This window comes from Lipotes vexillifer, unplaced genomic scaffold, assembly GCF_000442215.2.
Source record: "Lipotes vexillifer unplaced genomic scaffold, Lipotes_vexillifer_v1.1 scaffold189, whole genome shotgun sequence".
Taxonomy (NCBI): domain Eukaryota; kingdom Metazoa; phylum Chordata; class Mammalia; order Artiodactyla; family Lipotidae; genus Lipotes; species Lipotes vexillifer.
The window spans coordinates 3953375-3964227 of NW_006785816.1; the positions used below are offsets into that span (position 1 = coordinate 3953375).

Here is a 10853-nt window from a genome sequence, read left to right on the forward strand (position 1 = left end):
GGTGGAGGGCCCCCCCAACCAAAAAAAAAAAAAAAAAAAAAAAAAAAGAAGGATAAAAGTCATATAATATTGTCTCAATAAATGTGAGGAAAGCATTTGACAAAATTCAACATATATTTATTATAAAAACTCTCAACAAAGTAGGTATAGAGGGATGAAACTCAACACAATATAGACGGTATATGACAGGCCCACAGTTAACATTATACTTATGGGTGAAATATTGAAAGCTTTTCCTGAAAGATCAACAACAAGGCAAGGATGCCAACTCTTGCTACTTCTATTCAACGCAGTATTGGAAGTGGTAGCCAAAGTAATTGGGTAAGAAAAAGAAATGAAAAGTATCCAAATCAGAAAGGAATAAATAAAGCCATCACTATTTGCACATGACATGATATTATATAAAGAAAATCCTAAAGACTCCACCAAAAAACTGTTAGAATAAACAAATTCAGTAAAGTTGCAGGATACAAAATCAATGTATATAAATTAGTTGCATTTCCTTACACTAATATGAACTACCAGAAAGAGAAATTAAGAACACAATCTCATTTACAAACACATCAAAAAGAATAAAATACCTAAGAAATAAATTTAACCAAGGATATGAAAGACCTGTATACTGAAAACCATAAGACAATAATGGAATAAACTGAAAAAGACTCAAATAAATGGAAAGATATTCCACGCTTATGAACTGGAAGAATTAAAATTGTTAAAATGTCCATACTATCCAAAGCAATCTAAAGATTCAATGCAATTCCTATCAAATTCTCAATGGCATTTTTCACAGAAATAGAACAAAAAAATCCTAAAATTTGTACAGAACCACAAAAGAGCCTGAATAGCCAAAACAATCTTGAGAAAGAAGAACAAAGTTGGCAGCATCATGCATCCTGATTTTAATCTATATTACAAAGCTACAGTAATCAAAACAGTATGATATTGGCATAAAAACAGACACACTGATCAATAGAAAAAATAGAGAGCCCAGAAATAAACCTACACATATATGGCCAATTAATTTATGACAGAGAAGCCAAGAATATACACCTGGGAAAAGACAGTCCTTTCAATAAATAGTGTGGAGAAAACTAGATGGTCATATGCAAAAGAACAAAACTGTACCACTATCTTATACCATACACACAAATCAACTCAAAATGGATTAAAGCCTTAAATGTAAGACCTGAAACCATAAAATTCCTAGAAGAAAACATAGGCAGTAAGCTCCTTGCCTTTGGTCTTGGTGATCATTTTTTGGATCTGACACCAAAAACTAAGGCAACAAAAGCAAAAATAAACGACTGGTACTACATCAAACCAAAAAGTTTCTACAGAGCAAAGAAAACCATCAACAAAATTAAAAGGCAACCTACCAAATGGGATAAAATATTTGCAAATCATATATCTGATAAGGGATTAATATCCAAAATATATATATATATAAGGAACTCATACAACTCAATAGCAAAAAACCAATCTAAGCAAAAAATGGGCAGAGGATCTGAACAGACATTTTTCCAAAGAATATATATAGATGGGCAACAGGTACATTACATAAAAAGGTGTTCAACATCACTAATCATCAGAAATATAAAATCAAAATCGCAATATCACCTCACACCTGTTAGAATGATTATTATCAGAAAGTCAAGAAATAACAAGTGCTGGAGAGGATGTGAAGAAAAGAGAAGGCTGTGAACTGTTGGTGGGAATTTATATTGGTTCAGCCACTATGGAAAACAGTGTGGAGGTTTCTCAAAAAGTTGAAAATTGAACTTCCATATGATCCAGCAATTCTGTTCTGGGTATTTATCCAAAAGAAATGAAAACACTAATTCCAAAAGTACCTCCATGTTCACTGCAGCATTATTTACAATAGCTAAGACATGGAAGCACCCTAAGTGTCAATCAGTGGATGAGTGGATAAAATATATGTATATCTGTGTATACACCCACCCCACCCCACCCCCACACACTGGAATATTATTCAGCCATAAAAAAGAAGAAAATTTTGTCATTTGCAACATGAATAGACCTTAGGGCAATGTGCTAAGTAAAATAAGTCAGAGATAGAAAAACAAATGCCATATGATCTCACTATTTATTTTTATCTAAAAATAAAGCAAAACAAACAAAACCTGAACTCACAAATACAGATAACAAATTGGTTGCCAAAGGTGGGAAGTGGTCGAAGTGGATGAAGTAGGTGAAGCTGGTAAAAAGGTATAAACTTCCAGCTATAAAATAAATGAGTCCTGGGGCTGTTATGTAGAGCATGGTGACTATGGTTAATAATACTATATTGTATATATGAAAAACTGCTAAGTGAGTAAATCTTAAAAGTCTCATCACAATAAAAAAAAAGTTACTGTATAGTGATGGATGTTAACTAGACTTACTGTGGTAATCATTTGGCAATATATACAAATACTGGATCATTATGTTGTACAACTGAAACTATTATAATGGTATATGTCAATTATATCTCAATTAAAGAAAAGATTTCAACTCAATGACCTAATTTTACACCTTGAGGAACTAGAAAAAGAGCAAAATAAACAACAAGCTAGTAGAAGGGAGGAAATAATAAAGATAAAGACAGAGATAAAAGAAATAGAGAATAGAAAAGCAATAAAGGAAATCAAAAAATTAAAAGTTGGTTCTTTGAAAAGCTCAACAAAATTGACAAACCTTTAGTTAAACTAAGAAAAAAAGAGAAGACTCAAATTACTAGAATTGGAAATTAAAGTGGGACATTATTACTATTACCTCTGACCTCATAGAAATAAAAAAAAAATACTATGAACAACTGTAAGCCAACAAAGTAGATAACCTAGATGAAATGGACAAACTCCTAGAAATTCACAAACTACCAAAACTGACTCAAAAGAAATAGAAATTCTGAATTCCCCCAAAATAAGAGATTGAATCAGTGATCAAAAACTTCCCAACAAAGTCCAAAACCAGATAGTTTCACTGGTGAATTGTACCAAATTAACACCAATCCTTCTCAAACTCCTCCAAAAACTAGAAAAAGAGGGAACACTTCTTAATTCATTCTATGAGGTCACCATTACCCTGATACCAAAGAAAGACAAAGACGCCATAAAAACAGAATATATTTTTGAATATAATTTATGAAAATCCTTTATGAATACTGATGCAAAAATTCTTCCCCTTCTGAAGCTTACAGACCAGCAGGAAAGACAAACAATAACAATAAAATAGTAAGAGTGGGAAAAGACAAGGTATTAGCTATCATGGAAGCTAGCAGGTATATCTGACCTGGACGGCAGATTGTGGGGTGGGAAAGGGCAGCTCAGGAAATACCTTCTAGAAAAAGTGACATTTAAGCTAAAACAGGTAAGATGAAGAGTTAGCTGGATAAAGAACAAGGCAAGTACCAGGCAATGGGAAGGGCACTTGGAGTCTAACACTGAAACACATAGGGATCTAAAAGAAGTTATTTCTGTAAGGCTGAAGTATGGAATTGTTGGGGGCAGGAGGGGAGCAGAGAGAGATGAAGCTGAAAAGGTTGGTGGCTCTAACTCTAAGAGCAATGGAAAGCCATCAGAGAGTTTTAAAAGGCAAAAAACAAAACCCACTAGATTAACTGTCTATTTATTTGTGTGCATATCTGACTGAGGATATGAACTGTCTATTTAATCATTTCCTCAGTGATCAGAACAATGCTAGGCATGGTCTAAGTATTTGGTAAGTATGTATTAAGCACTATTGAATCAGAACACTAATGGGTAGCAGAACAAAAAATGAAACCTCATTTTTGATTCTATAATCTATTACACATGTAAACATATAGAGAATAGAGATTCCTCAGTGATAGCTACAATGAAACCACTGAAATTAAATAATTAAAATTAGAATGAATCAATTTGATTGAAAACATACTGCCCTCTTGTTAAAAACAAAATAATAAAAGTAAAAATACTGCAAAAGGAATGAATATATGTAATTACTATCAAAGAATCAATCATTAAAATGGAATGTTCTGTCATATCATAAGCCATCGGGCCTATATGATTATATGCTGGATGCACATTTCTAAACTGAAAGCAGGCAATGCAAACTATTTATATTGTCAAAATTAGACAAAATTGAGAAGTGTATATTTCAGCCTTTCCAGATTCTGACCTTATTTTACTTCAAACATTATAGTGACTTGTCTGATTTTTTTGTTGAACTCCACATAATTTAGCTTTAAATGTAAGCAATAGGTTGCGAATTACAAGTCACAGGATGCCTAAGGGACCACAGGATACCAGAATCCTAAGAAAAACTATTTTCTGGCACAACTACATTACATGAAAATAAGCTAATGATGTAATAGTGACTCTTTGCTCTAGAACAACCTTGATTTTAAAGTTGAAGGAGAAAGAATTTCTTGTTTTCTTCTTTCACCAAATTTTCAATCAAGGTATTTTAAATGACCGATGTAAGTAAAATGCAGTGAGGAAATAAATGCTGACTATATACTTGTTATGATTACATATTCTTTTTTGAAATTTTTACTGATAAGCTCTGGTTATGTAACAGTTTCAGATATATTTCTATAAAATGGGACAGGCAGGCAATATATGCTTCAGGCCTAAAAAGACAGTGAATACAGTGGTTGCTTGATTGATTTTACAATAATTTCAATCCCTTTTAAGAGTCTATTTAAAGGTTAGATTTTTCTGTGATGATCAGGGCCCTGCCAAGCTGGGATAAATACGTTCAGTAAAAGTATACTATGAATTGAAATGATGCCATCACCTTACATGCATGTTTTATCTTTTTAAAACATTTTCATATTTGGTCCTCATACCTATCATAAAGTAATACTTGCCCCATTTTTAGATAAGGAAACTGAGTCCAAAAGAATACATGTGACTTTCTAGGGTATTTGCACAATCAGTAACAGGGACTTAGCTAAAAATGGAGACTCCTAATTAAAATATTTTTTTGTACTGGATCACTGCTAACTCTTGGTCCAGTGAGAGTTATTCTTTTTATGAGGGATGATCTTATCTTTGACCTGAGTCAAATAAATAATCCCAACAGATTACATTTTTCTTTAAGGAGTAATTGATACTACAAATATTTTTAAACTAAAGAAATGATGGCCTGTTTCATGTCAAGCTCCTGAACAAACCTCTTGATAATTACGAACCTCCTACAAAAATTATACTGTATACATGGCAGTGAAATGGATGAGGAAAGCAGAAATAAACTGGAAAGCAACATCTCAATCCAGTCTCCCATTAATTAAAAGCCATCATTTCTTTCCCCTTCATTTCAAAACCCCATGGCAGTGAACCCCAAATTGGAGACATAGAACAGAGGCGCCAGACGACTTCAGTTCCAGGCTCCCACAGGATTTATCTATTAAAGGAAAATGGAGAGTCGGAGTATCGGGGAAAAATAGGAAGACGCAGTTTACTCCGCCCTTCGTTCCTCTACCCTGAACAATGTAATGTAGCAAGGAAACCATCTGCAATGCTGTCAGGGCCCCGCTGAGTCAGGTAAGAGGCTGGAGAAACCCGCACCCCCTAACGGCCCCTTCCTCTTTTTAATTCACCTTTCCCCCCCTCCCTTTCCGTGATTTCTCCCCTGTCTCCCACCCCTCTTCTAAGCTTTGCCCAGTGACATCTCACGGCCAACCCAAGAACCTTTTAAGAATAACCTCATGGTCCGGGCAAGGAGGGTAGGACCGAGCCTTGGGGGGTCGTCACCTTTTGAGGTATCTGGCGTCCTCCCCCTGCATGGCGGCGGCGACGGCGGCGTGGGGAGGATGGGGGTGTCTGAGAGAGGCCGGCGGGGCTATTTCCGGGGACGCTGGCCAAAGTACCCCACACCCAAAGGCGATGACAGTCCTGAGGCCTGCAAGGCGGGGCAGCTACAGCGCTCTGGTTACCAGGGTGAAGCCGCCGGCTCCTCCCACGGCTCCTAGGCCCCAAAACGCTGGCGCTGCCCAGACCCGCCCAGAGCGGCCTGTATGAGCTCCGCCTCAAAGCGCATGCGCCTGTTCCGCGGCGCCAATACGCGCAGGCTCAGTATGTGGTGCTGGCCTTTGGGACTAATCTGACGCACCCTGGAGCGGAACGTGAAGGTATTTGCAGCAGATTTCAGCGCGCGTGGTTAAGGAGTGGCTCCGTGGTCACCGCCCCCTTGAGGATGGGAATTGAAAGAGTCATCCCGGTCAGTCGAATTGATATTTCAGGTCCTTCGCTTGAAAAGAGGGAAAGGAAATCCGTTAACCTTTTAATTAGAGAATGCTCTAGAGCAGTCAGGCCCTCGGCTGGTAACCTGTAAAGAAAGGTTTGTATTTGGGGCATTGTGGAAAAGGAACTGCACTGATTGCACTGAGAAGCTGGAACTTGTGCAGATAGTCCGACCCTTACGAAATGAATACAATTAATATTAACTTTGATCGAGGGGCAAATCTCTCACTTCCATTTTGGTATCCTAAATCTACAATGCATCCCTGCCCCGCACACACACACACAGCTCCTGAAATTACAACTCCTAAACTATCCCTAACTCGGGCTACGTTTGGAATCATTTCCTCTAAGACAGGCAACTGTTGGCAATTCAGACCATAGGGCCAAAGGGCTGTTTTTCGTTTTGTTTTGTTGTTTTTTTATTGAAATATAGTTGATTTACAATATTGTGCCAATCTCTTATACGAAGTGAAGTCAGAAAGAGACAAATGTGATGTGATACCACTTATACGTGGAATCAATAAGGCTGTTTTTGAACCTTAGCAAGTAATGTCCTCTTTCTGAGTTCTATTCCCATGGGCTCAGCTTTCTCATCTATGCAAATAACTTACATTCATTTATTCAATAAATATTAATTGAGGGCCAGCTTTGTGCCAGACATCAAACTAGGCTCTAGGGATAACAAAGGAGGCATTTCTACTCCCACTTCTCACCTGTCACTCGCTTCTAGTTCTATATTTTTAGTCACCTTGCACTGTGTGTACACCATTGTTCCACTGCCTTTTTCAGATGCAATAAGTTAATGCAGTGCACTGCGTGGAATATTAAATATAGACACAGTCCATACCGACTAAGAGAGATTTTTATCGCCCACCCATTCACACAGGCTACACTGTTTCTGTCAGTGTTGTAGTCATTCTTCCAGTCTTCCAGTGAAGACTGTATGGAGATAACTTTGACATCTTTATTTGTATCATGCCCTCTTATTAAACTATTTCAAAATTTTATCTTTTTTTCCTTCAAGATATTCCTGCAATCCAGCTTTCTTCTCCATTCTCACTTCTACCTAGTAGCCTAACCATTTCAGACTTGGACTACTGTAATTCTTTCCTAACTGGACTTCCTATTTTCTGTTGTTGTTGGGTTTTTTTTCCCCAAATATTCATTCTCAAAACTGATATAAAATTTTACAAATTATCACTCATAGCTACATTACCTTAAAACCCCTACAATACCTAATATTGCCAGATCACAATATCTATTAAAATTCATAGTTTATATAATAAGCATTCTTGCAATATAAGCTCCTTGGGATCAGAGATTTTGCTTTGTTTACTTCTGTATCCTTAGAACAGCATCTGGCTCTTAGTTGGCACTAAATAAATATTTGGAATTGAAAAAAATGCATACTTGAGCTTGAAACAGTAACAACAAAAATCTAGAGGAAATGCCCAGAGGCCAGAAAGGAAGAACTGAAAACTAGATCAATAAGGAGATAAACTGAAACTGGGTCTGAACTAGAGAAGCTGTCAGTCTATAGCAGGAACAGTACAAGATGAGCCTAGGCATTTTATTCTTGAAAGTAAGAAAATACTAATGGTATTGTGTCCAAAAGACAGTAGTCAATTTTGAGATAATTTGCCTCACAAGGAATAATTACTGTGGTTGATTTAACACATAATAAAAATACAGGAGTCCATAATGATACTCAATGACACATAGAAAAGCAGAAAAACAAAACCTCACTTTCATTGAAGGTAATGACTGCATCAAATTCTTACTCTGAAACTTGGTAATTAAAGGAAATAATTAAGCATTTAATCCAAGCCTTTTGGAAATAAACCATAATTTACCTCCTCTTAATGAGGGAAAGCTCTTTTTTTTTTTTTTTTTTACAGAAAACTCCTGCTAGTACTGGAACAATATAATTATAGTCAGTTACTATTTTGCAAGCCCCAAGAAGTAATGCACCTCATTGATTTATTATAAAATAATTTAAAATGTGGCAGAGTTTCACCCCACAGATTACTTGATAATTCTAAATGGAAAAAATGTTACTTTACAATGGGGAGATCTAGCTATCAGCATTTTAAACAAGTAAACTAGGCATCATTAGTAGTCATAGTATCTGATAGTATATGCAATAGAAAGCACACAAGATCACCTATTAAGTATTCTTGCCAAAAATTAACCTGAATCTAACTAAACTGTCAGATCTGTAAAAAATTAATAAATGAAAATCTCAATTAAATAGAGTTGGGAAACAGAATGGGAAACTCTCACGCCCTATGATGATAGCAGAGCCCAGCAGAAAGAAGAAAGACTCCTTTCCTGTCAAGTTCTCAGTCAGTGAAAAGTCATGGACTCTTGTACTATAGTAAATATACTATAGCCTTCCCAACTTCCTTTTCCTCTCTATAAAAGCATTGCCCTATGGGGCACTTGCAAGTGGTTCACTGCTATTGCAGACCCCAAATTACAATGCTGAGCCCAAATAAACACATCTTTGCTGGAGAAATGGGTGGCAGTCTATTTTTGTTTCAGGTCAACAGATCTCATGTGCAGAACTAAATAAAGAAGATAGCCCAAAGAGTGGGGAACCTACCCAATTGGATATCAAAATATATCATATCAGAATAATAATTACAAAGTATAGTATTGACATAGGGAGAGAACACAAGTGAAACAAAAAAGAGAACCAGACCCATGCACATGTGTAAACTTGAAATATGACAGAAGTGAATTTTTAGATCATTATGGGAAAAATGTATTTTCAATAAATGTTTTTGAGACAATTGTTTATGCATGTGTAACAATTTAAATTGGATCCCTACCTCATGCCATGTGCAGAAGCTAATTCTACATTGAATAAACACTTGAGTGTAGAAGAGAAAACTTTAAAAACATTCAGAAGCAAATATAAATTATCTTTATGACATTCAGTTAAGGACAAATTTTAAAACAAAATACAGAAAACGCTAGAAATAAGATTGATAAATTCACTCCATTAAAATTAATAACTTCTAATTATTAACCATGACACCATAAAGTAAAAAAGATAAGTTAAAAAATGATGTGACCTATTTGTATCACATGAAAACTAACAAAGGATTAAATTGACTGCTTCAAGATCCACTATGAATCAAAAAGGAAAAGACAAACAACCCAATGGGAAAATGGACAAAGAAGAAAAAAACAAATTAGTATTAGCAAGAATAACAAAACAAAACAAAACAAAACATGAAAAGATGTTCCATCTCAATAGTAATCAGGAAGATCTCAATTAAGACCATAAAAAGATACAATTTTACACTGACCACGGTGCAAAATTTAAGAATTCTAACAATACCAAATTCTGGTGAAAACGTGAAACCCTGGAAATGATTTAGTAAACATTTCAGGTGTGAGTGTTCATTGCAACTACCACTTGAGAATAAAATGTCTTCATTATCTTGTAAAGTTGAACGAGGATATTCTCTAAATTTCTGCAATTCTATCCCTAGTTATATAACTCAAAAAATTATAGCATATGTGCACAATGAGGTTTGTTCCAGAACTATCAGAGCAGTGTTGTGCCTAATAGAAAAAGAAAATCTGAAAAACAACTCCAAAATATTTTTGCAGGAGAATGGATAAATATGTTTGAAATATTGACACAATACAATATTATGCAGCAGAGAAAGTTAATGAACTAGAACTATACAGGCAACATGAATGAGTATTAGAAACATTATATTGAATGAAAGTAAATTGAAGAAGATTACATACAGTGTTTTTTAAATTGTGATATAATTTGCATACAATAAGATGAATTCTTCTTGGTGTGCAGTTATGCATTTTGACAAGTACATGAGTCATGTAACCATTACACAATCAAAATATTGAGCAATTCTATCATCCCCCAAATTCCTCTCTGTTCCTTTGGAGTCATCCTGTTACCCCAACATCAGGCTCTGATAAATACTGATGTTTTCTGTTCCTATAATTTCCCTTTTTCCAGAATGTCATCTAAATGTAAGCATATTTGATATAGCCTTTCGAGTCTGGTTTCTTTCTCTTAGCATTTGGGGGCCATCCATATTGTGTTTCATTAATTTATTCCTTTTTTACTGTCAGCTAGTGTTCCATTGTATGAATGTATCACAGTTTATTCATTTACCACATTTGGGTTGTTTCTAGTATTTGGGAACTGTGAATAAAGCCACACTAAACATTTACATACGGGTTTTTGTGTCAACTAAAGTTTTCTTTTCTCCTGAAAGTGAACACCTAAGAGTAGAATTGTTCAGTTATATAGCAAATGTGTGAATAACTCTGTGAAACTGCAAAACTGTTTTCCAAAGTGGTTGTGCTACTTTGCATTCCCACCAACAATGTATGACTTCAGCTGATACATATCCTCACCAGCACTTGGCATTATCAAGTTTTTAACTTGTTTGTTTAATCAAGTCATTCTAACAGGTGTGTAGAGATATCTCATTTGATTTAAATTGTATTTCTGTGATGATTAATGGTATAAGCATATTTCATGTCCTTATTTACTGTTTGTGTACTATTTTAGGTGAAGTCTTTGTTCAAATATCTTGTTCATTTTTTATTTATGTTTTCACTAGCCTGACCAAACTG

At 35.4% G+C, this 10853-nt stretch overlaps 1 protein-coding gene across 2 annotated transcripts in view; it reads right to left on the bottom strand.

Annotated features, from left to right (window-relative positions):
* KIFAP3 (kinesin associated protein 3) overlaps positions 1-6028 on the bottom strand; it is a 162509-nt gene extending 156481 nt beyond the window's left edge. For both annotated transcript variants that reach the window (XM_007458132.1, XM_007458133.1), the window contains exon 1: positions 5739-6028. In XM_007458132.1, coding sequence (XP_007458194.1) covers positions 5739-5770 — 32 coding nt within the window. In that variant the 5' untranslated portion in view covers positions 5771-6028. The remainder of the gene's footprint in view (positions 1-5738) is intronic.
* Positions 6029-10853: the final 4825 nt, after the last annotated feature.